The 26176-nt window shown below is 37.2% G+C and overlaps 1 protein-coding gene across 2 annotated transcripts in view; it reads left to right on the forward strand.

Moving 5' to 3' along the window:
* Window positions 1-23996, forward strand: part of Ppp4r3a (protein phosphatase 4 regulatory subunit 3A) — a 36473-nt gene extending 12477 nt beyond the window's left edge. The window contains exons 2-15 of one of the 2 annotated variants that reach the window (XM_063240993.1): window positions 41-96; window positions 1258-1356; window positions 5802-6419; window positions 9938-10015; window positions 10128-10244; window positions 10392-10547; window positions 12160-12291; window positions 12394-12496; window positions 14338-14496; window positions 19302-19471; window positions 20275-20417; window positions 21212-21402; window positions 21770-21996; window positions 23138-23996. In XM_063240993.1, the coding sequence (XP_063097063.1) occupies window positions 41-96; window positions 1258-1356; window positions 5802-6419; window positions 9938-10015; window positions 10128-10244; window positions 10392-10547; window positions 12160-12291; window positions 12394-12496; window positions 14338-14496; window positions 19302-19471; window positions 20275-20417; window positions 21212-21402; window positions 21770-21996; window positions 23138-23248 (2360 nt within the window). In that variant the 3' untranslated portion in view covers window positions 23249-23996. The remainder of the gene's footprint in view (window positions 1-40; window positions 97-1257; window positions 1357-5801; window positions 6420-9937; window positions 10016-10127; window positions 10245-10391; window positions 10548-12159; window positions 12292-12393; window positions 12497-14337; window positions 14497-19301; window positions 19472-20274; window positions 20418-21211; window positions 21403-21769; window positions 21997-23137) is intronic. The other variant, XM_063240994.1, reaches the window with a different exon arrangement.
* Window positions 23997-26176: the final 2180 nt, after the last annotated feature.

Genomic DNA, 26176 nt, shown 5'->3' on the forward strand with positions numbered 1-26176 from the left:
TGTTTTACAATAATATAATGAATGCCTTTCTGTTTCATAGGTTCTCTGCTTTTAGAATCTAAAATCAATCCTAACACTGCATACCAGAAGCAACAGGTAAAAATTTGAAGATGTATTTTATCTGCATGTTGTCCTTCCAATTTGGTAATTAAATGAAAATTTAGGGTCTAATTCCTTATGTGATAAATTTATAGCAAAGTGCAGCATATTTTACCAGTGTAATTCTATAAAAAGGATTTCTGCCAGTCTCTAGTGTTTAAATGTTACTTGGGATGTGAGGAGTCTGGGAATTAAATCTAACGCCTTTTGCTTGCTAAGTAAGCATGTACCCAGCCACTGAGCTACATCCCCCACTGCAGTGAATTTAAATTGCAAAACCCCAGTTTGTCTCACATTAGGCAGTGTAAAGTTGCCTAGTGTGAAAAATAGGCTTCTGAGTGCAGTGGTGAATAGTTGTAATCTCTCAGCACTCAGGAGGCTGAATCAGAAGGGTAGCCAGTTGAGGCCAGTTTGGGCTGTACAGCAGTGTGTAAGATGAACGTTAGCCTGGATTACTACCACTGCCTCATCTTGGGAGAAAAAAAATTTTTTTGTCTGAATAGGAGCAAAGCAACTAGAAGTTTGCTGCTGCTAAACTATAAACACTTCTGTGAAAGTTAACAGCTTACGACTTTGCCCCAAGATTCATTCAAGTAGGTGTCATTTCAGCCAGTCAGTTCATGTATTAAATAAATGTGATAAAATTGTTACTTATAAAAGTAACAAAAATGCAATTTTTGGTTATCTTGTGTTTAAATAATTGGACTGCTGTGTGTTTTAAAAACCTCTGTCAAGATAAGTGCTCATATATTACAGATTTAGCCAGTGTATTTCAATTAATGGACCTCATGTACTTTGACAAAAAACTCACGTTGACAATAGAGGAAAGAAGTTCTATTAATCCTATTGCCTATTATGCTCAAGTTATATATGCTATGATTTTATGGCATTTTAATGAAAATAAAATATACTACATGTTCTCATACGGTTTTTATACATTGGGCAAACATTCTCCTTAAGGGAAACATTGTTTTCATTTTATAGATAGGACAAAATGAAGTATAAAAGGTGATTGGTAATTACCAACAAGGATATTGGAAAAAGTTAAAATGAGCAATGCTCTCAATTCCTGTTGCTTTTATTCATTTGCCTTATACTTCAGAGTAGTGTGTAATAATGTGTGTTAATCATTTCTTCTTTTTGTTTCTTAATCCAAAGGACACTCTGATTGTATGGTCTGAAGCAGAAAATTATGACTTGGCCCTTAGCTTTCAAGAAAAAGCTGGATGTGATGAGATTTGGGAGAAAATATGTCAGGTAATTTTAAAAATAGAAAATGAACATGCTCTGCTTAAAATATTTTGGTTTTTGCAGTACTTTGAACCAATACCCCAAAATTTAAATTTCAGGCAGCTACTTTAAATTCACCGTTGTCTATGAAACGTTTGACTTAAAGGAAAGCTGTCATTTTTTTGGACTCCATATTATTCAGCCTAGACTTTTCTCTAAACTAGAGTTGTATATGCTGTTGCTATTGCCTTTGTAAGGGTTCCCTTTTGAGTGTTCACTGACATCTCAAATTTTATAGTGCATGTCAAACATGGTCTTCTCAGCTAGAGCTATTCATTCTCCTGCTACCCTGATCTTGGTAAATGCAATCTGGTTGCTGGAACCAGAAATCTGTTGGTCATGCTCATTTCTTATCACTCATCCCATCCCTCAGAACTTAATCTTGGACCTATTCGTTTGTCTTTCTTTTATCCACTGTTAAGCTACCATCATTTCTTGCCTCATATATTGGTTTTATATTGACTGATTCCCAAATTCACATCATAGGAATGACATTTTTAAAAAATAAAAAAAATGAGTATAATCACGTAATTTCGCCACATGGCTCTTGAAATAAAACCCTCTTTGCACTAGTCTTAACAGTATGGTTCTTGACTAGTCAATCTCACCTTGTCTCTAAGCTTGAATGTTCTTAATTGGAGTTTCCCTGCTGACTCGGGTACCTCATTCTATAATGTAATCTTTTGTGACTGCATTTTTTTTTTAATGGACTCACATGACTAAAGTGAAGTCATTTTTTAGGTCATTTTTCCTAGGGAGGATTTCTCCATCTCTACATTTATTTTGGCTAGAGAATGATTTTAAAATTCATTAGTTTTCAAAGTGTGTTCCTCAAATCCAGCAGTAGGGGCATGACCTGAGAACTGCTGAATTTGGGAATTCTGTTACCCAACCCCTATTCCCCCACCAGACCTACTAGATCAGAAACTAAGGTCCTATAACTACGTCTGATCTCTAGGTCAGACTTGGAAAAGAGCAAGAGAGTACAGTAAATATTTTAAGTTCTGCATGCTATCTAATCTCACAGTTGTTCAGCTCTGCTGTTCAGATGTAGCCATAATGCATGTATGAATGGGTGTGGCTGGCTTGTAGTGAAGGCTTTATTTACAAAAACGAGATGGACTGAATTTGGCTATCATTTGTCAACCTCTGCTTTTGCTGATTCTTGAAGTTTAAGAGCCACTGCCTTAGTAAAAGCTCCAGTGTCCTTGAGGCATGGTTTTTCCTTAATTTGTAGAATTTAATTTTGCAATACAGTCTACTCACCTGTTTATAAATTAATCTGCCTGTAAGTAGTTTCTTTCCTTCCCTAGAACATAAAGGACTTAACGTTTATATTAAAATGCCTTTCTTTGTAAGGGGGTGGAGGTGATGCAGGGTCTCGCTCTATAGCTCAGGCTAGCCTTGGACTCACTGTATATTCCAGACTGGCCTGGAACTCTTAGTGATCAGCCTGCTTCAGCCTTCTAAGTGCTGGGGTTGTACACATTCACCTTCATGCCCTACTGAATGCTTTCTTTTTTTATTTTTTCTTTGCTTTCTGTCCTGCATCTAGTTTTATTACATATTCCTCTAAATTTTGTCCTGTGGCATTTTTCCACAGAAAGAGATGAGATTAATGAGTTCAGGCTATGCTAAAAGCATCCATTATTCAGACAAATCTTTGTTTTGTTTTCTAGGTGGGTTGGTTTGTATTTGAGACAAGGTCTTACTGTGTAGTTCAGGCCAGCCTTGAACTCAATTGTATAGCCCAGGTTGGCTCAAATTCATGGCAATCCTCCTGCTTCAGCCTCCCTAAGTGCTGAAATTATAGGCGTTCACCAGCACACCTGCATTCAGACAAATCTTGTTATCTTTTATCTTTCTGAGTTGAATAGTTGCACCTTAGATACAGTCTTCTATTTGGCCAATGTGTAACTCAGATCCAACTCTAAATCTGTAACTGTCATGCCTAGGACTGTCTCCCTTAATACTATGTGATCTTTCCTTTCCTTAGTCTTAAATAGCATAAATTTTTCAGTTATCTTTATTAGGAGTACAGGTAGTACAGTATTCACATGCTTTTCCTATAATCTCCAGTTACATGTAGGAAGCACTGGGTGTTTTATGTTCTTACCTGATCTTTTCCTTCAGCTGTTACACAGTTTGTGTTCAGAGTGTCATTTCTCAGTGTGTATGGATCACCTCTTGTACCTAATCATTTTCTGGATCCTGGCTCACTTTTGGGCAGTTAGTACATTGTGCTTTCTGAGATCATCTCATGTTTATCTGTTTCTTGAGCCCCATTCACCATTTTCTGATACACAAAACAGCTAAAAATTGTTTTTTAAGTACTCTGTGTGATAGCAGGTGCTAAGTTTGAACTCAAGACATTCTTGTTACTTATCTCTTAATTTGGTTTATGTATCAAAACCTAACATTTTGCTATGAGTAAAACCATGGCTTTTAGATGTTAATAATGTAAGGTTTTAATAAGAACATATGTAATTTAAAAAAAAAAAAAAAAAAGAATACATGTAATCAGCAGGTTCAGAGCCAACTTGAAACTGCCAGACTGTGATGCTGTGTAGCCTCCTTTTAGTAGTGCTGCACACTGAGGAAAAGTCAGGACCGTTTCACATTGCATCGTATTTTGAGACAAATATTCTAAACTGTCTTGCTTTGAAGCATCCACCAACAGTATCTCTTAATCATCCTAAGCATTTTCAGTTTCTTGGATGTTTCATATAAGGTCCAATTTTCCCACCCCTTTACTATTCTCTGACCTTTTGGGCTTCTTTAGTTGCCAAGAGTCCCAAATTCTAGGACCAGGCTGGGGATTTAGCTTAGTGACGTAAGTGCCTGACTGGCAAGCGCAAGATCGTGAATTCAATCTCTGGTACCAAAAGAAAAGAAAAAAACTACCAAATTCTAGGGCCAAGATGGCAAAAACTCATTTCATTTCAGAAAGTGCCCTTGGCTTTTTCCAATGAAGATTTCTAGACCATCCTTTTACATTTAGAATTTTTACAGTGACAAATTTGGGATATATAACATTTTAGGACTTTTAGATAATAATAAAGTTTACAGATTTGGTGTACAGAAGGAACTTTTTCAGTTCAGCAGATAATCTTAGTAGATACTGTCACTACATATAGATTGTACTTCATATGTGGCTCATTTTTGTATGGGTATACTTGTATCCTATCAGGTTTTGTAGGGAGATTTTTTTGTTTGTTTTGGTTTTGGGGTATGTGTGTGTGTGAATTGAACCCAGGTCCTTCTCACTAAGCTGCATCCTTGGAATACCTTCCCCCGGCCCAGCTTTCTTTTGAGAAAATTGCTAAAATTGCCCATGTGGGACTCACAATTGCTGTTCTTCTCCCTCAGCCTCCTAGAGGCCTGGGATTACAGATGTGCACTGCTGCATCCAGCTCCACCCAGTTTTTCTTAATATGAGAGCTATCTGGTAGCGTTTATAGCAAGTCTTTGGCCTTTGGATTAGTTGATATTAAGAATTTTCCTTATTTACAAATATGTATTTACTATGATCACAGCATTATGATGTGTTTGAATTTTATTTAAGTATTGAAGACTTTGGTGGTTTGGGCTATCCTGTAGGACAGTCTCAAGAGTATTTCTGAGATTTCCTCTTGGGTCTTGAAAATCTCCTTTCGCTGGGCATGGATAGGAGATGGTGAGTAGATATTTTGACAGCAGACTCTGTTATGGGTTCTGTGAGGGACAATTTAACAGTCTTAATTGGTTGAACCTATCCAAAGAAGTTGCTGTTGTTTGACAACCTTGTACTTCGGAAAAAGTTTACTGCATCTCTGAACTTTGAATTAACTTCCTTAACGTTGAGCGTATATGTTTATTTGGGGAAAAGTAACAGAGAAAGATAGTTGTATCAAATTTGAAAAAAAGTTCTAAAATTAAAAGGTTAACCTTTTTTTTTTTTCTTGTGACATTTCTTATATTCCTCTAAGAATAACATTGAGGCTGGGTTGTTTTGTTTTGTTTTTTAATTGGTACCGGGGATCGAACTTATAACCATTTGCTTATAAGGCAGGTGCTTATGCCACTGAGCTAAATCCCCAGGCCCTTGGGTTGGTTATTTGAGACCAGATCTTACTATGGAGCCCAGGCTGTCCTCAACTCATAGTAATCCTGCCTCCGCCTCCTCAATGCTAGGATGACAGGCATGCACCACCATGCCTTGCTAGTTTGCTGGGTTTTGCTGTTTTGTTTTTATTGTTTTGTTGATACAGGGTCTCACTATGTAGTTGAAATTGTCCTTGAACTCACTGTGTAGCCCAGGCTTCCTCAAACTCTGCAGTCTTCCTACCTCTGCCTCTCCAGGATTCCAGGTGTATACCACCACACTCAGCTTGGTTTATGTTTTGTCAACTACCACAAATTCTTTCTCATAGGTTCAAGGAAAGGACCCTTCAGTGGACATCACTCAGGACCTTGTGGATGAATCTGAAGAGGAAAGATTTGATGATATGTCATCACCAGGTTTAGAATTGCCATCTTGTGAATTAAATCGCCTCGAGGAAATTGCTGAACTTGTGGCATCATCTTTACCTTCCCCCCTCCGTCGCGAGAAACTTGCACTAGCACTGGAAAATGAGGGTTATATTAAAAAGCTCTTAGAGCTTTTTCATGTGTGTGAGGACTTGGAAAATATCGAAGGACTGCACCACTTGTATGAAATTATCAAAGGCATCTTCCTCTTGAATCGAACTGCTCTTTTTGAGGTTATGTTCTCTGAAGAATGCATAATGGACGTCATAGGATGTTTAGAATATGATCCTGCTTTGTCACAACCACGAAAACACAGGGAGTTTCTAACAAAAACAGCCAAGTTTAAAGAAGTAATTCCCATATCAGATCCTGAGTTGAAACAAAAAATTCATCAGACATACAGAGTTCAGTATATACAAGATATGGTTCTCCCGACCCCTTCAGTCTTTGAAGAAAATATGTTGTCAACACTTCATTCTTTTATCTTTTTTAATAAGGTAGAAATTGTTGGTATGTTACAGGTAAGTTAACTCATTCTTTTTCCTACTTAAAAAGGTACCTGCTTGATTGATTCCATTTAAAATGTTACCTTAAGCAGATTTTTTTTTTTTTTTTTTGGTCTTTTTCCTTTTTATTGGTACTGGGGATCGAACTCAACGACTGCCTGCTTGCAAGGCAGGCGCTTATGCCGCTGAGCTAAATCCCCAGCTCCCTAGCAGAAAAAAATTTTTAAGTCTTCAAATTGTTTTAGTTTTGTTAAAGTTTAAAGGTAAGTGTTGATATTGCAAGAATTTATGATAAATAATAGTACTCTGAGACCAGAAAGTTGTTATGGTTAGATATGGAATGTAAGTTTGATAAGGAAATCTAGCTTGGGGCAAAGGATATATCTGGTGGCAGAATTTTTGTTTAGCGTGCATGAGTTCAGATCCCAGCATTGGCAAAATGAAAAAATAATGGGGGAAAAAACCCTAAAGAAATTATAGTGGGATGATTGATATTAATGAAATTTGAGACACATTAATCTATTGTATTCTGTCATACAGTAGATTGGGAGAGAAAAAAATAAAAGAGAAGCCAGGAAAATGTCATTAAATAAACTGTATAGAATTTATGGGGATTCTGGGTAATGATACATTGAAGGCCCAGGTTTAGGGTCATGAGAACCTAACAGGAGGCAAAGTCTGTATGCATCCGTACCAAAAGACTTGTTTCTATAATGTGTGAGAGAGTGGGAAATTAAACAAGCAGCTCTTTCACTTTAATAGTTGCTGTGTCTGAGACAGTTTTCTGTTTCCTCATCTGAAGGATGGAAATCTTAGTGCTTTACTCTATAAAATTGAAATCCAGTGGAATCTTCCATGTAAGGTGTTAAATTCAGCAGCAGTTTAAAAAAGTATCTATTGATTATTGCTTATTACCACACTTCAAATTCTTTTTGTATAGTTTGTCCAGTCTCTCAGATCTGTTAATAGGGTGCTTGTTTCCGAATTACATCCTATAGTAATCAACGTTTCTGAGAACTGGCCAGTTGTCTGTGTAGTAACCTCAAAACTCAGTCATCCCATAGTGTTTAAATTGGTGTATTTTAACTGAAAAGATAATATGTGCACTGTAAAGAAATTGTTATTATGAACCCCTCTGCTGTGGTTTGTGTTTCTATAATATGCATGTTATTGTAAGATTAACAGGTAAGTGATGACTTGGAAGATAATTTGAGACTTCAGGACTACAAATAAAAAACATGAAATTTTGGATTTGTTAAACATAGAGAAGAGAGGACTGGGGAGTTAGTTAGCTCAGTGGCTTATGCGCTTGCATGGCAAGCGTGAGGTCGTGAATTCAATTCCAGTAAAGAGAGAGAGAGACAGACAGAGACAAGGAGACAAATAAATGTCAGAGCTGCTTCCTGGCATTTATTACAAGTAAGGCTGTATGTCTAATTTGTGTTCTGTTTTTAAAAATCTCTACATTGTCCTTGTTTTTTCATTCAAATGTTACATATATGTTAAGCATTCCTTATTGGAAATGCTAAGGTTAAGAAATGTTTCGGATTTCAGAGTTTTTCAGATTGCATAAACTTTGCAGGTTGAACATATGTAGTCCAAAGATTTGAAATAAAAAGTACCCTAAACTCCAAAAAATTTTGTATCACATGAGTGCTTAAAAAGTTTAGAGTCTTCAGGTTTTTGATGCTTTAACTTACCATTCATTTTCCTAAAAGTAAAAATAATTCCATTTCAAGTTGATTAATTTGACACTTTCAATTCATTTAAGAGAGACATATAAACATAATATAGGCAATACAATCTGTAAATATAGTAGCGATCCTATGGAGAGAACACTGGTTAGATAAGAACAGAGGGAGGGGGCTCGTACCAATTTCTGTTAATGTTTTGTAAGGAACTGGCAGTTGCAGAGCCTCATTCTGTCGTCTAGTTTTGATTTCTAGTTTCCATGAATGATCCTGAGTTGTACTAACCTTTTCTTTAGTTCCGTGTGATCCTATGGATTTGAAAGTTCAATATGGATTTGTTACTTCTATTTTGTTGGTTTTCATATGAGTAAAAAATGCCAGTTTTACTTACTAAGTACAAATAATTTCTAAGTTCATTCTTTGTTTCCCTGCAGTATCCTCTATAAAATGCTAGCTGTCAATTGTGCTACTGTTTCTCTTGATACTCAGCCCTTATTTCCAAAATACTATGAAAGCAAGAACATTTTTGAAATATAGCCTAAATGAAATATTGTTACACTGTGTTAGATATGTCTTGAAATTGGATGCCATGTGATAACAAGCACATGGTCAGAGCTCCATGTAATTATATATATGGTATATTCGTGTATTTTAGAAAAAGAGGTAAGAATCAGCAACTAACTTAATGGCATACAGAAAATGTTCCTTAAATAGCTACAAGAGTGAATATGAAGCTTATGGCAGGAAGTTTCATACTTGTGTGTCTAGACTCCAGCAGATGTGGGGCTGAGGTAGTGTTGAATGTACTTCTAGCTGAGGTGGTGCAGAACAAATACACTAACAAAGTTTTGCTAAAACATCGTGATAAAGTCAGGGGTTTAGCTGAGCAGCACAAACGTTTGCTTAGCAAGTGTGAGGTCATGAGTTCAATCCCTGGCACCAAAAAAAAAAAGTTACAAGGAAAATTGAACAGGCAACCGGGAAGGCTTTATGTTAATTAATTGGATTTGGGTAAATATATGGGTTGTGGGTAGTTTCTTAATCTGTTGCCAAGGCAGGACTCAAACTTGGAATCCTTCTCTTGAGCCTTTCAAGCGTTAGGAATACAAGTGTATGCAACCCCACTCTCCTCATTTTCTGTACCTTTAAAACCTAAAGAAGCAGCCAAGCATGTTGGCACATGATTATAGTTCCAGCTACTTAAGAGCCTGAGGTAGGAGGAGCACAAGTTTGAGGCCACCATGGGCAACTTAGCAAGATCTTGTTTGAAAATAAAAAAAAAGAGATGGAGATGTAGCTGAGTAGTAAAAGGTACCATGAGGCCCTGGGTTCAATTTCTAGAAAAGAGAGGCAGTGAAAAAAGCTTTATCTTTGTCCTAATTTGAATATTGTAGAACTTTAACTTCTAAAAATTATGTTTGTTTATAAAAATGGATTGGCAAACTGAGGCCATGCCATGCCTTCTGTTTAAAAAATAAAGTTTTATTGGAATACAGCCATCCTCATTCATTTGCATAATATTGTCTGACTGCTTTCAGGCTGTAATAGCAGAGTTGAGTAATTGTACTGAAAACCACTTTGGCCCTGCAAAGCTAAAATATTTACTGTCTGCCACTGAAGTAGTCTTAGGAAACAGAACTTTGCCAAAATGTATAAATAACGTTAGTGATAGGAGTCTCCAATATGTCTTTTTAATGGTTTGTTTTTTCTTTCTCTTTGATAAAACAGCATTGCTTTTCTTTCCTTTTTCTAGTTACAACAATTTGTATCTTAGAGCATACTGGAATTAAATTTTTATACACTTAGCCACTAGCATAATTAAATTTGCCCTTTATTTCACAGGAAGATGAAAAATTTCTGACAGATTTGTTTGCACAACTAACAGATGAAGCAACAGATGAGGAAAAACGACAAGAATTGGTAAGAAATTAAATGTTACCATAAGCATAAGAAAAAAGCAAAAATTTGATATTTGCTGTTTTCCCTTAATCTCAGGTTAACTTGTTAACAGTTACCTTTTTCTTAATTTCAGGTTAACTTTCTGAAAGAATTTTGTGCATTTTCTCAGACGCTGCAACCTCAAAACAGAGATGCTTTTTTCAAGACTTTGTCAAATATGGGCATATTACCAGCTTTAGAAGTCATCCTTGTAAGTCTGTTTCTCCTCACTTTCAATTTTCATTTTTTAAATTACATTTAATAGTAGTATTTACTATTGTGTATTTCATAAAGCTAAAGAAACTGTTAAGTTCTGTATTTTTCTATTTACATGAGAATAAGTGCTTTTTCTCTGCAGGGCATGGATGATACACAGGTGCGAAGTGCTGCTACTGATATATTCTCATACTTGGTTGAATATAATCCATCCATGGTACGAGAGTTTGTCATGCAGGAGGCACAACAGAATGATGATGTAAGTAAGAAGTTAACAGAGCAAAAAATAACCAGCAAGGTAAATATTATTTGCACTAATAGTAAGTATTTATACTGGAGCTATAGCTGTATTGTTTTTCATTTTTAAGATTTAAATTATTGCCTTTGGGGAATGCTATCATATCGCATTTATTGTCCCCCTAAATGTGGCTCTTATTTTATAAACCTTAATTGCCTTACAGCAACAATTTGTTAAGTTTCTGTCAAATTTTTGACATTCTTTTTTAATTCTATGGTTAACTTGAAAAACTGTCTTAATTAACTTAATTCATCTCCACATGTGGGATTATAAGTAACTACCCTAGAGAAGTATTGGCTTTGCTAGGAATAAAAATAACTGAACCATCAAGATTGAAGACATGAAGTACAGTTCTTGAAAAGTATTTATTTAGGAGCTATTTCTAACGATAAAGAATAAGCCATTGTCTTGTTCATACATACACATACATACTACCATTTATGAGAAACTCTAGTACACAAATCAGCTCCAAAGTAACTTTATATCCTGGTAAGGTCAAGGGAACTTAGAAATTGTATGGTGCATGTTGTATGTAGTGGTCCAAAAAGTATACCTTTCTGCTTTATTTTCAGGTAATTAAACCAGTGGTTCCATCTTTCTCCTTTTACAAAACAGAATAATTTTTTACTCTAAAAATAGTTTTTATAATAGAGTTCCAGGAGAGATGCTAAAAAGTACCAATTTGAAAGTGTTGAATGTTAATAACATTTTTTTTTTAAATGAATCAGTCCTCTCTTGAGAGCCAAAATATTTACGGGTTGTTGTTGCCCTGTAACACACCTGTGGAACATGTGCTTTAAATTTACTTCACTCATGTGCATAGGCCTTTTTTGGGAGGGGCTGGGGGGACCAGAACTCAAATCAGGACCTTGCACTTGCTGAGCAGGAGCTGCACCACCGAGCTGTATCTCAGGTGCTTAAGCCTCTTGATCTCTACTGCTGATTATCATGTGTATATGCCATCTGCATTTTCGTTGTCCATATCTATCTTACCATTGCTTATATATACAAAAATAGAGAATTTTTTCACTGAATTCCCTCTTGATCTTTATTTACTTAATGGGGTAGGAATACCAGCCATTATAGGGCCTCAGGAATGCTGTCAGTTTTCTTCAGCATTGGTAATCTATGTAATCCATTTTTTTTCTGTGTGCTATTTACATACCATTTCTCATTTCCCTTCATTTCAGGGTGTCATTCATTTTTCTAAATTTATTTTAAAGAGAAATTTTTTAACATTTCTACAAATTAAAAACAAGTATCATTTACCAAAAATAGAAGGAATCATAAAAATAAATGCAGTGAAATTGACTTGTTACAGAAGTGTAAAAATTTAAAAACACCAAAATGAAACTTTTTTCTTCTATCAGAAGAATTTAAAGATACAGAAAAAGAAAACTGTCTTCAGTACCATTTAATGTCCCTGTAGTTAACACACTTTAGGGAAAGAAACACTGCTATATATCCTGGCAGAGAAGTGAATCAGTCATTGAATTTTGTTTGCAGTAAACATGACAGCTAGGCCTAGCTGTATTTGTAGTGTGTATGCCTGTGTGCTTTTCCTGTTGTCTCTTATAATAAGTGATCCTTATTATGTGTATTTGCTCTTCAGGATATTTTACTCATCAACCTCATTATAGAACACATGATATGTGATACAGATCCTGAACTTGGAGGGGCAGTCCAACTTATGGGCCTGCTTCGAACTTTAGTTGACCCAGAGAACATGCTAGCCACTGCCAATGTAAGCCCTGGTATTTTTCCTCCTCGTTAGAGATTGTACATTGTTTATTGCTGGTTGGAACCAGTGCAGTTAAAGTTTACGGAAGTGTTTTTGACCTTTTAGAAAACAGAGAAGACTGAATTTCTGGGTTTCTTCTATAAGCACTGTATGCATGTTCTTACTGCTCCCTTACTAGCAAATACAACAGAAGACAAACCTAGTAAAGGTAAGACAATTTGCTTTCTATTCTTGAATAGAAATCAAAAATTATTATTAAGGGGCTGGGGATTTAGCTTAGACCATAAGCGCCTGCCTTGCAAGTGCGTGGTCGTGAGTTCAATCCCCGATACCAATTTTAAAAAGTTAAAAAAAATTGATATTAAATCATAGTCTTCATTGGAGTAAGCTGCACATTCTGGAAAAAGAGTAATAGTCCTTAAAAGTTTGCTGAGCAAGCTGGGAATAGTGGTGCACACTTCACAATCCCAGCATTCGGGGAGGCTGAGACAGGAAAATTGTTGCAAGTTTGAGACCAGCCTGTGCTAGAGTGAGGTTAAGGTCAGCCTGAACTGCATAGCAAGACCCTGTCAAAAACAAGTCTAAATAAATAAAGTTTGCCAGGCATGTGGTACACACCTGACCCAGTAACTTGAGAGACTGAAGCTGAAGGATTGCTGAGTTCAAGGCCAACCTGAGGGATATAACTACTGGCACAGTGACTGCCTGGTAAATGTGAGGTCCTGAGTTTCATTCTTGGTACCAAAAATATAATAATAATAATAATAATACTTGTATTTAAGAGTGAGGCTGTAACTCAGAGCATTTGCTTGGCATGAATGAGGCCGTGAATTTGATCCCCAACACTAAAAAGTATGCGTGCTTGTGCGTGTGCGTGAGACAGATTTTGTTTAGTCTGCATCAACTTGGATGAAATAAAATAACTGGACAGTTTGAGTTGCTTATACTCCAGAGGTATACACAGAATTAAACTTGTGCTCAGTACTGAGCTGGTGTTATTTTACTCCTAAAGGCCTTAGCTTGCTTGTTTGTGTGTTTTGTAGTAGTAGTTGTTTTAGGGGAATAGGTGAATTCTTTATGGAAGCCCTTGGAATAAATACATTATTTTGCCATATGAATTCTGAGCATGGTATATTTAACTTAATATACCACTTCTACCTCTTACAGAAAATACATACTAACTTTATTTTGCTTTTGTTAGGTTTGTTTGGTTTTTTGGATCTAGGGATTGAACCAGAACCTTTGCCCAGCCATACCTTTGTTATTTTTACTTTCTTTCTTTCTTTCTTTCTTTATTTATTTATTTTGGTCTTTTTCCTTTTTATCGGTACCGGGGATCGAACTCACGACTGCCTGCTTGCATTTGCAAGGCAGGCACTTATGCCGCTGAGCTAAATCCCCAGCCCCCTATTTTGACTTTTTTGTGTGACTACAGAATCAAGTCTTTGAAATGGGGGATTTGTTTTCCTATGTGTTTTATTCATGTTGGGTGAAACTTGAGATCTTTTTCTGAACTCTCATGTTTGGTTCATCCAGCATTTATTAAGAACTTGTATGGAAAGTCTTGTGCTTTAATCGATGGGGGCTGAAAAGGAGAAATGAAAAAAAAGCCAGTCCAGTAGTTCATCTAAAGTCTAAGCTACTAGGGAGGCTGAGGTAAGAAGATCATAAATTTGAGGTCAGCATCAGCAACTTAACAGAACCTGTCTCAAAATAAAATTTTTAGCAAGGACTGGGAATGTAGCTCAATGGTAGAACACCTGTCTGGTATGTATGAGGTCTGAGTTCAATCTCCTGAACATCTGTCTAAAGAAAGTAGTAAATAAAATACTTTCAGGGGCCTGGTGGCTGATATATAATAAAGGTAACTCAGTATTTAACAATTCAGTGTGGATTCCTTGCCTGCAGTAAGGAAGCACACACTGAACAGAACAGAGATTATGAGAATGAGGAGAGGGCAACTGAACTAGAGATGGGGGGGGGGTCCTGCAGACGCTCCTGTGTGTGTACACATGTCAACTTGACACAACTTCATTTTGTTTATTTTAGATGACTTTCAGACTGCGCAGTTACTGGCCCTTGTGTTGGAATTGTTAACATTTTGTGTGGAGCACCATACCTACCACATAAAGAATTACATTATCAACAAGGATATCCTCCGGAGAGTGCTGGTTCTTATGGCCTCGAAGCATGCTTTCTTGGCATTGTGTAAGTGTTGCTTCTGATGCAGTTGTTTTTTATTATCTTTATATGTTATCAAGTTTTTGATATTTTTAGATGTTACTGCCTGAGAAGAAAAACTAATTATAGGTCAGGAAAGTAGGCCCCATGCTGATTGTATAGGTTTGCCACTTTGAGCAGCTGATTTCCATCTCATTGATGTATAGCAAGGGGTTTAGTATCTAGAAATTATATAAAAGGCCTCAGTTATATTAGAACAGGGTGGGGAGGGCAGGGAGCAAGCTACAGCTTCAGCCACATCTAGCTCACCATGAATTCAAGGCCAGCCTAAACTACATAGTAAGACCCTGTTTCAAACCCCCCCACTGCCTCCGCCCAAAAAACAACAGTGTGCTACCGAGATCACACACGGTTCAGAATGTGTGTCCTGTGGATCATACTGAAAAGTTTGCAGACTCTTGGGCAAGAAACTTGTGTGGGGCCAGTAGTGGTGCTGGGGTTGAACCCAGGACCTTCAGCAAAATAAACACACACTCTACCGCTGAATTTTACATCACTAGCCCTGGAAAAAGTTTTTTAAAACAAGATTTTTCCTAGTTTAAGGTTTTTTTTTTTTTTTTTAAAGTAGACTTTTACAGTGTTGTTAAAATGTAGTTTTTGCAATGAAACTTCCTTCTGAATTGAAAATAGATTAACTCAGTGTGTTCTTGGTCGTGCAGCTCCCAGACTTTCAGCTAATGAGTCTCCATGTTTAAGTTGTCCTTGTTGGAAAGTTGTCAGGGCAAGTCTAGGGGTATCCCAGAATCTCTGTTACAAGTATCTGTTGGTAATCAGCTTTTGCCTTTTGGTTTTTCAAGGTAAGTTGGGGTGTTTGGTTGTTTCTACAAGGAATCACTAAAGGTTCATTAAAAATTTAACTTTTTTTTTTTTTTTTTTTTTTTTTTGGTCTTTTGGAGACAGTTTTGCCGTGCAGTTTAGGTTGACCTTCAGCTCACTTTGTAGTCTAGGCTGGTCTCAAACTCCAGAAGGATCCTCATGCCTCAGCCTCCCTAATGCTGGGGCTACAGGCATGCACCACCGCGCCCAGTTTACCTTTTTTAACAGGGTGATATTTGTTATGTTCTTGACTTTGATTTTTCAGGCTAGCCTATCCACTGCATTATGTACTGGAGATACATTTTGTCAGAGCATACTTTCTGTTTTCCACCCTGTAGAGATATTCAGCTCACTCACTTTGTGCTGAATATCCAGGGTCTTTAATATTACTTTAGAATCATTCTCAGCCAAAAGTAGTAGGTAGCATCTGCAGGATTAATTCAAACTAAGGGCTGCTAAAAATACATTCATTATTTTAGTTCTGCCTTACCATTTTTTGTGTCTGTGAGCTCAGCACATAAAAAAGAACTTGTAAAATTGTAATCCTGCTGGGTGTGGTGACACATGCCTCTAATCTCAGTGCTGAGGCAGAAGACTCAGGTGGTTCAAGACCAGCCTACACAAAATATAGAGACCGTGTCTCAAAAAAAGACAATAATAAAATAAAATCATACTCATTTTCCTAGTGTATCTATCACAAAAGAAGAGCTCCAAGACCAAGTTAGAGTTCATAATTCTGAATTGTTCTTTAGTGTCATTATAGAGGGTTTTGTTTAAGCATGGTATAGGGAGTTTGAGCCAGTGGTACTGAAAAACTGAATAAATGAGTAAGCTTAAACAATTCTATTTCAACAAGTAAATTAAAAACTACTGCTGTGTTTCATTGCTTCTAAGATGTGCGTTTTTGCACATTTATTAACTCTGAAACCTAGTGAGTCTTACGACATTTGATAGCTGTTTTTTAAATTTGTTCTCTTAGAAAAAATAAATCTTTTTGCAATCAGTGGCATCTTAGACTTTATTAAGAGGTTAAATTAAGATGATTGATTCTTATGCTCAGCTGTCATGGGAATCAACTCATATAAAAATCAAAGTGTAACTATATTAAGGTACACTTGGAAGCACAGTGAAAGTAAATTATGAAATTCCACGGTAGCGGCAATTTGGATTTGTCTTGGTAATGGTCACAGGAGAATGCCATGCTTGGTTGAATACACAGTTACAGACATTATGTGTACAGGTGTTCTGTGCCATTTTGCTGTAGGTAGGACACATGAGTCCAGTGGGAGAATGGCAGGACATGCAGCCAAAAAGGTGGTCTTCTGTGTGCTTTTTCACGTGTAGTGTTATGAAGAAAGTTTGTTGTAATCCAGTGAGAATTGTGAAGAGAATCGTTACACATAAATGAAAATTTGTATTGTCGGACAGTGTGCTAGCAAAGTCTTGGTTATATTTTATTGTTGTTCATACTTGATAAGCAGTCCGGTTACCAATAAACCTTTTTCGCAAATGGCTTTTTGGTGAGCCAGTCTTCCCAGGTTTGAGAAAAGATGTCAGTCATTAGGAACAAGGACTGATCCTACAGTATTTTTATCAAGGATTTCTAAGAACTGAATAAATTTTAGGAAAATGTAAGTTATTTGTGATTCTTCTGAGAAGAGTGTACATTGAAAAAATACCAGGTATAGCATTTTTAAAAGGAGAATGCTATAAATACTTAAATTTAGATGTGTATATGTGTAAGTTTATAATGAGCAATTAAATACACAGAGACTGAGGACTTCTTTGTGTGTTTTGCTTCTTAGTATACTTACCATATGTAAAGACAAGAAAGCAAATATGTAAGATGGTCCTCTGTAGAATGAGTCTTTATAGATGCTGGTTCAGTCAGTCACTTTGTTTAGCCTTTTCAGGATTCTTGGATCTTATATAGTAGTTATTTAAGCCTTAGCTTTTTTACATTGTCTGATCCTTTTATTTTGTTGATAGTAGTGGTGTTAGAGATACAGATATCTGTAATAGGAATGAAATTTTGAAAAGCTTTGTTGTACAGACTTTTATTTAACTATTGTTCGTTACATAAGAGGTGATTAACCACAGCAGTCTCCTGTTTTGCAAGATAAAATTTTAAAAGATTATTGAAATTGAGCACATGATATTCCTGGCATGTTCACAGTGGATATTAGCAATGTATGTGGATGCAAAATGCCCTTTACATTGACAGTGCCGTGGTTATGCCAATTTAGCCTATCCCCCAAGCTTCTCTCATCATCTTTGAATGACTTGACTTGATGGAACTCTGTTAAAATATTGAATGTAACTTTTCATTCTATCTACGTCAGCAGTTTTTGGGTAGGACTATCTCTGTGTGGCCTGACCTTAGTGAATTCCAGGAAGGCAGAGGTTTTTTTTTCACTAACCTAGGACTTGCATGCAGAGCAGCAGAAGGGTTGGTGAGTGTGTGTTTGGTAGGACACAAGTCTCCACAAAGCCTGAAAGTTGGAGTACCAATTCTTAGAACAGTAGCTCTTGCTCATTACTGAGAGCTTAAAATTTGACCTTTAGCTTCAGATCTAAGTATTTTTTATTCTACAAAGTGGAACTGTCACTAAGTTCTTCTGTCAGTTAACATTGAAAAAGAAAACAGTGGAATTACTGTTTTAGAAAATAAACCCTTGTTAGGCTTTTGACTTGAGAAAGATGCCTCTTAGTGTTTAAAATGTCTTCACCATGTTTATTTTAAAAAAGAAAAAAAATTCTAAAAAACAAAATAGTTTTATTCTATAAACTTACCCTGCCCAGAGTGTCTCTTTAGAAAGATACACTCTTAAATAAGTCGGATTGTTACGGCAGTTTATAATCAGTTGTACCTAATTGGGCATTCACTTGTGGACCTCTTTTCTGCCAACTAAAGAAAAATTGAGCTGCTTTACTCCTCTGCCTTCCCACCCAGAAACCGTGTCAGCATGGTTGCCTGGCTACCTGCTCATGAAGGACTTGATTAATAACAAATTGGCAGTTTAACGAGCCACTACCATGATCTCCAAAGAAACCATAATACAAACACAATATTTAATCTTGCCAACCGAAGACGATGTGACTGCATGAAGTGAGTATGCTTTTTTGAACTGTTTACAATAACTGGGGCATTAACTTACTGATAATTCCACGTAGGTAAATAGGGCTTCTTTAAAGTATAGCTCTCTGAGTATATTTGGATCTTGACGAATGGTGATTTAAGCAACTCCCCGTACCTCAAGATGCAAATATAACTTTTAATCCGTAAGTTAAAGCCTGATTAATTATAAAAAGGAAAAATAGGAAAAAATTAAAAAGCATACTCGCTACAGTAAGCCTAGAGGACTTCATTTTAAACCACATCTTCAAAATTTATTTCTAAACTATGGGAAGGCAAATTTTGGGTCATGCAGATTTTTGTGGGTTTATAGCATTTCTATAACCACATCCACAAATAAGCCAATGTAAGTTCATCAACTGTAATACAAAACAACAAAAGAGTGTCCAAAATTATTGAAGATTATCATACAGTGGATTGCCCTAATAAACACGCTGGTTTCTGTATTTGGTTTAAAAATGTTTATGACAGGATTTGTTCAGAATTTTTTCATCTTAAGTAGGATGAGGATGGATGATAGATTAATTCATTTGTCTTATCTCTTATTTAAGATGTGAATTAACTTCTTGAACATTAGTAAGTGGTTTATTTTTCAGAATTTTTCTGGCTTTTTAAGACTTGTGTTCTATGGTGACATACACTACTTTCAGAATGCACTTTCTGGTTACACGTTTAGAACCTTATCTTTAGGTTTGTATTTCTGGACGTCTTAACATACTGCTGTGTATGAAGAATTACTATTTGTAACCAGGTGTTATGGTTTTGGTAAGTCATGGAAGTGTGCTGTATGGTTTCAAACAACAATGCCTCTGTGTTTCAGGTGCCCTTCGTTTTAAGAGAAAAATTATTGGATTAAAAGATGAGTTTTATAACCGCTACATAATGAAAAGTTTTTTGTTTGAACCTGTAGTCAAAGCATTTCTCAACAATGGATCCCGCTACAATCTGATGAATTCTGCCATAATAGAAATGTTTGAATTTATTAGAGTGGTAGGTTCTATATTTTTTAATTAGAATTGTGGTCTTACCTGAGAAAATCAAATACGCTTTACCAATTCAAAATTATTGTATTCAAAGAAAATATCTTAAAGGCAAGGTTACCAAAAGTTTGTGAAAGATTATCTTTTCACAATCTTTGTAGTATAGTTTGAAAATTGACTTAACACTGCCATGGTAATGATTTTAAGAAAATGCAATTGACAGATAAACATGTAATCATTTTTCTTTCACATTTTAAAAGAGCAATTTCATAATTTTGATCCTTCGGTATAATGAACTGTGGATGCTAAGTGAGCAAAATTATCTCTGCCAATGCCCCTTTTTTAGAATTGTGGTAAATATATATTACAAAACTTGCTATTTTGGGCTTTTTAAATGTATAATCTAGTGAAATAAAAAAAAAAATACCTTCGTGTTGTTGTACAACTATTATCACTATCCACAGACTTTTCTGTGGCATTTTTAAAAATATACATGCCCTGGTCTGAGATGTAGCTCAGTGGTAGAGCACTTGCCTAGCATGTGACGGGTCCTGGGTTTGATCCTCAGCACCAAATAATACAGCAGCAGCACATGCCCAGACTTAGAGAATCAGAATCCCCTAGGGTGAGACCTATGCATTTACTGTGGAAAGACCAATGGGCAGTTCTAAGGTATACCAAAAATGGAGGTTGCTGAAGTGATCAGTGTATGTAGTTATTTTTGGTGAATTTTTATGAATTTTTTACACTAAAATCTTATCTTGCTGAAATAGTATTTTCATATCTCATTTCATTGACAATTCTTTTCTGTAGGAAGATATTAAATCATTAACTGCTCACGTAATTGAAAATTACTGGAAAGCACTAGAAGACGTAGATTATGTACAGACATTTAAGGGGTTAAAACTGAGATTCGAACAACAAAGAGAAAGGCAAGACAACCCCAAACTCGACAGGTAAATTGTCATGTATTTGAACCCGTTCTTCACTCAGCGATGTGTTGTGTGTTAGTGGCTCTTTGTGTATTTGGTCTTTGGCTTGGGAGGAAAGGAGAAATAGGTCAGTAGCAGGCAGCAGCTGTATTGCCCTGCAGGTCTAGGTGAATGCTAGCATGATCCGCAGCCACCAGGACGCACAGAAGCAGTGTGGCTCCAGGTGGATGTTCAAGGTTAACTCAGAATATTACAGTACTTGCTTTGAATTGCAGCTTAGTCTTTAAAATCTCATACGTGTTTCTAAATGCCCAGGTTTCATATTTGTGGTATATTTTCAGTCTGTAAACTTGTTAATTCCTTACTTGTTTGTTTCCCAGTACATGGAATTGAACTCAAAGCCTTTCCACTAGCTACATCTCCAGCCCTCTTTTCGTATATTTTTTTTGTGTGTGTGTGTGGGGGGGAGACAGGATCTTATTAAGTTGACTGGTCTGAGCTCAAATTTGAGATCGTCCTGCCTCAGTGTTCTAGAGCAGTGGGATTACAGGAATGGACCATCACCCCTGGCTTATTAATTCCTAATGTTAAACAAGTTTAATAACCAATTTGAAACAGTACAATTTATGACATGAAGTTTATCCACTGTGTGGGGGAGCTGTCTTTTAATTCCATGTTTGAAAAGGCTGTTTTTCACCCACATCTGCATGTGTACATCAGTTTATCCCCACTAGCTTTTAAGACAGGGTCTGCTTCTGGAGGACAACTCACAGGTGTCTTTAACCAAAGTGAAGGTGTTTACTCCCCTTTTTCCACAGCATGCGCTCCATCTTAAGGAATCATAGATACCGAAGAGACGCCAGAACCCTGGAAGATGAAGAAGAGATGTGGTTTAACACGGATGAGGATGATATGGAAGACGGGGAACCTGTGGTGTCTCCACCCGACAAAACTAAAAATGATGATGATATTATGGATCCGATAAGTAAATTCATGGAAAGGAAGAAATGTAGGTTGAAAACATGAGGTGTTTTGCTCTGGGTTTTTTTGGTTTTTGACAAAATTTTGATCTGCTTGGTGTGCGGGCGGTGTGAAGCCTTACCCTGCAGGGCCCGCCAGGAAGGCTGCGCTGAGCTTTTCTGGGCTGGGTAAATGAGGACACGGTTGGGTGCTAAGTTTGATGCAGAAGGTTTTTCCTTCTCCAATGTGAAGTTCAGTGGACAGTGGCATCTGAACTGAAGGCGTACGCCACCACAGAGGACTAACTAAACTGGTTAATCATGCTTTCTGGTTATATTTTTGTGTCACCTTATTGAGATTTTTTTTTTAAATGAATGAGTATGCATAGCAACTGCTGACCATATTCTCATTTTTAGTGAAAGAAAGTGAAGAAAAGGAGGTGCTTTTGAAAACAAATCTTTCTGGACGGCAGAGCCCAAGTTTCAAGCTTTCTCTGTCCAGTGGGACAAAGACTAACCTCACCAGCCAGTCACCTGCAGCAAACCTGCCTGGTTCTCCAGGGTCCCCAGGGTCCCCAGGGTCTCCAGGCTCTCCTGGATCCGTCCCTAAGAGCACATCTCAGACGGCAGCTATTACCACAAAGGTATGCCCTGGCTCTGGGACTCCCACGGGCCCTCTCAACAGTCACTGTTACAGCTGAGGCTACATCAGCCACCTCTTCTGAAACTGGTCACATTCATGAGGCAGAAGATGTGTTACCACTGCCACCCAAACTATCACTGAGAAGTTTCTGGAAGTTTCTTAGGGCTGAGAACAACGTCTGTTTTTTTTTTTTTTTTTTTTTTTTTTTTTAAATAGGGCCTTGCTGTGTAGTTGGGGCTGGTCACAAAACTATGTAGTCCAGGGTGACAACTCTGTATTACCACTAACATTTTACACAAGAAAATTTGAGCACTAAAAAGTTAGAAAAGATATCTCAGAATAAAACTAGTTCTTTAAGCTATCATTTTATACAACATCTTTTTTGTCCCCCCATTCCCCCCCCCTTTTTTTTGTCTTTTGAGATGTAAGATACATTAATTATTAGGCTACAAATTAACCTGTCATCTAGGATTTTTGGTTTGTTTGTTTTTGGTGCTGGGGATTGAACTCAAGACCGAGTGTTTGCAAGGCAGGCCCTTACGCTGCTGAGCTAAATTCCCAGCCCTAGGAATCTTTAAGCCAGATGCAGTGCCCATCCAGTATGTTTCCTTCTGAAGGCCAGGAGTGAGCCTGAGGCTCACTGAAGGGAGGTGCAGGCTGAGCATGCGCTCAGCAAGGAACCTCAAGTCACATCAGCCACGGCACAAGCTGGCTGATCCTAGAAAAGGAGAGGGACCAAAAGGAACCTGGATGAGAGAATGAGGAGGAAAAAGAGTAGATGACTTTTTGTCCTTGTTTGGGGCAGTATCCTCAGAAGTTTATATTCTGATACCATTTTAGACTTTACATTTTAAAATATATTAATGCAGTAATGTTTCTATCTCTTGGATGATTTGCTAGTATCATAAGGTACATTTTTTATTTTAACTTTAGATAATTAAAAGATTTCCCTTACTACCTGTTTATTTGAAAAATCTAGGAAATACGTAAAAATAATTTCAGTTGTACATAATTCCCCCAACCGAGAAATAACCACAGTTACCGAGGTTCAGCTAAAAGGTCTTCTCCGGCCTTGAACCAGAAGTATTTTTAAATGTAGTATTTTGTTTCCAGATCTTTAAATAACCCTTCTTTCTGAACAGGGAGGCCTCGTAGGTCTGGTAGATTATCCCGATGATGATGAAGATGATGATGAGGATGAAGACAAGGAAGAGACGCCGCCATTGTCAAAGAAAGCAAAATTTGAGTCATAATAATGGCAACTGCCTGGGATCAGTACCTGTTGACAAAACTGGTTCTCTACCCCTCCCCCTACAAAATCCACAGCGGAGCGCAGTGTCCCTCGTGAAGGACTGACACACTCAGCCTCGCACACTTGGCTTCTGCTCATCAAGTGCCAATTCGGTGGAGCCGGAGGAGGGGACACCATGCGTTTAGGGGAAGGACTGAAGCCTCTGAGCTCTCCAGCCTGGACCACACATTGCCCTTTTCTCAGGGAAGGAAATGGAAACAAAAAGCCAACAGGGCAGGGATTTTGTAAGTGGAACTCTGGATTGACTGGTCAGTTGCTATAATCAGAACGTGCTTTCTTGGACTCTGAGATTCAAAAGGATGGGCCTTTCCGCCCCAGTTCTTCACTAGTTAAGAATGCCAGCAGTTTCTTTGTATAAAGAGACCTGCCTTTAAAACCGTACATTCTGAACATTTTAGTCAAGCGACAGCAGATTTGGAAAAACCTCTGTGGGGGAGGGGCAAATATAAAGTTTCCTCTTTTTTATCTGTTCCCTTTGCCCTTCAAACTGCAGATTTTTTTTTTAAGGTGGGGATTTGTCCCTGCTTGATTAAAGATTGAGTGGAATTCTAGATGTGGTCATTTGTGTCATAATTTTTTTGTTTGTTTGATTTTGTTTTTGATTATTTTTTTCCTCCCCTGAGTGTATGCTTAGTTGTTGAATATTATATATATTTGGGACCATTAAAACATTTTTTGATGTAATATAACCTAACGTTGTGCTGGTACCTGTTTTACCATGTGTAATTTTTGTTCTACATCACAGTTCTTAATTTGTTTAGAGTTTTATGAAAGATGGTATAGTTTTTATTGACAAGAGCAAAGTAATCTTACAACTATGTGCATACAAAAGCAATACTATTTTGTGACTAAATATTTTATATTAAAATTTACATCAGCAACTGTCTTGAGATTTCAGGGAAATAGAGTAGAGTTTAAAACTTCAACAGTTTTGTTAAACCTAGAAACATGAAATTAGTATTCCAAAGAGATTCTGAAATTTCATATCTTGGGAAAATGACGGTACATTAAATCAAAATTGAGGATGGATGATTTAAAAGTAACATATTTGACTTTTGAATAATAAAAGAAAAGTAAAGAGTAAGAGAAATTGTTTTAGTTGTATGTTTCTTTTCTTTTTTTTAACTACTTCCTTTGGAATACCAGTTTGAATCGTAAGTGATGGTTCCTGAATATAAATGCATGAGAACCATCAGATGCTGCCTTATTAAAACAGTATTTCGGAGTCTGGGGTGTGTAGCTGAATGCTAGAACACGTACCTAGCATGAGCTGGCCCTGGGCTCAGTCCTCAGATCTACAGCAGAACAATACAGGATCTTAGGGCCTGGAGTTACACTTAGTTGTAAAGCACCTGCCACTTGCCCAACATCCATGTAGCCCTGGGTTCCATCCCAACACTGCAGAAAAAAGTAAAAGCCAACACCAAAAACATTTTCAAATGGTTTCTTTCTGTTATGTTCAATGTAATAAAAAAAAATTTTCAAGAAAATGGAAACATCTGTCAGTTCACATACCTTTTTAAATGAATTTAGAAGTTACAAATATATTTGCAAATATGAATTAATCTGGGAAAGGTTACAATTTTAAGAATATACTCAAGTATCTTGGAAAGTTACTGTTTGCCTCTAAGCTTCTTTTCATATTTCTCAGTAAATAACAAACTTGGAGAGCATAATTAACTACAAGAATACATTTATTTCACTGGACTATACAATCGAGTCACAGAGTTCCGGCTATTGAAAGTAAAGCAAGGCGTGGTGACTCCTGCCTATAATCTCAGCACTCAGGTGGCTACGGCAGGAGGATCATCTCAAATCTGAGGCCAGCCTGAATTATGGTGAGACCCTGTCTCAGAACAACATAAAAATTGCTGTTAATCAACTTATCTTAGCAATAAGGGAAAAATTAGATGTGAGTTGTTACCTAGGAAGTTCCATGTCAAGTAATGATTGTGTCTTCAATATACAATTTAAAGCGATCTTTCTGACTGGGTCTTGAAATACTTGCTTTGCTGTTCTGAGGCTTCTGGGAATGGAGCCTGGAGTGTCTTAGGCCTGTAACCAGGCACTCAGGAGGCTGAGGCCTGAGAGTTGCTGCACGTTCAGGCCAGCCTGGACTACAATAGCAGGACCCTGTCTCCAAAGCACATAAAAATATTTTAAATGGATAAAGATACATCATTTGCCTTCAAAGAAGAGGCTATTGGCCTTTCACAGTCAAGAGAAGACTTCACTGGAGTCTTTGCATTTCCTTAGTTATTAGTGGTTTTTTTCAAGTTATGATTTCTTTTAAATAGAAACTTGACACAAGCATTGGCTAGTGTTGTGAGAAAAGTCTGAAGTAGGTTGTCATCTCATGAAGGGATACTGTAGTCAGGAAACGTAGGCCTTGAGTCAGCACGGTCCTTAGGACTCGGCCACACTCCACCCCTTGTGAGAACTGAGCTCTGGGCCTTCCTCCCAGCCCAGAAGCTCCTGAATCATAAGGACGGTTTTGGTAACTGATGTAAATGTACTTACAAACTGTTCTATTTGCTGATACCAATTGGTTTCTTTGCGCATTTTGCAGTACTTGAAATGAAGGACGTGGGAGAACAGTTGCCTACTATGTCAAAGCCCTGGGTTCGGTCCCCTACACTGTTCCCCCCTCCAAAAAAATCTTAAGTGATTACCTAGTAGTTTCTGAAAAATAGTTACTGCGGAAAACACTGACATCCTCTCCTCCAAAAACAGCTGGCCTGGCACTTTTTAATAGAATGATGTTTTTTCCCTGCCAGTTGTACTTAGATCCTACATGGGATTTTTCCCAGAACTCCAATTTGCAATTCAGTGTTAGTGAATTTGGAAATGAGGAGGCATAGAGTAGGGA

The sequence above is a fragment of the Cavia porcellus genome, unplaced genomic scaffold (assembly GCF_034190915.1).
Source record: "Cavia porcellus strain 051 isolate PalLab524CR breed Dunkin Hartley unplaced genomic scaffold, mCavPor4.1 scaffold_31, whole genome shotgun sequence".
NCBI classification, from domain to species: domain Eukaryota; kingdom Metazoa; phylum Chordata; class Mammalia; order Rodentia; family Caviidae; genus Cavia; species Cavia porcellus.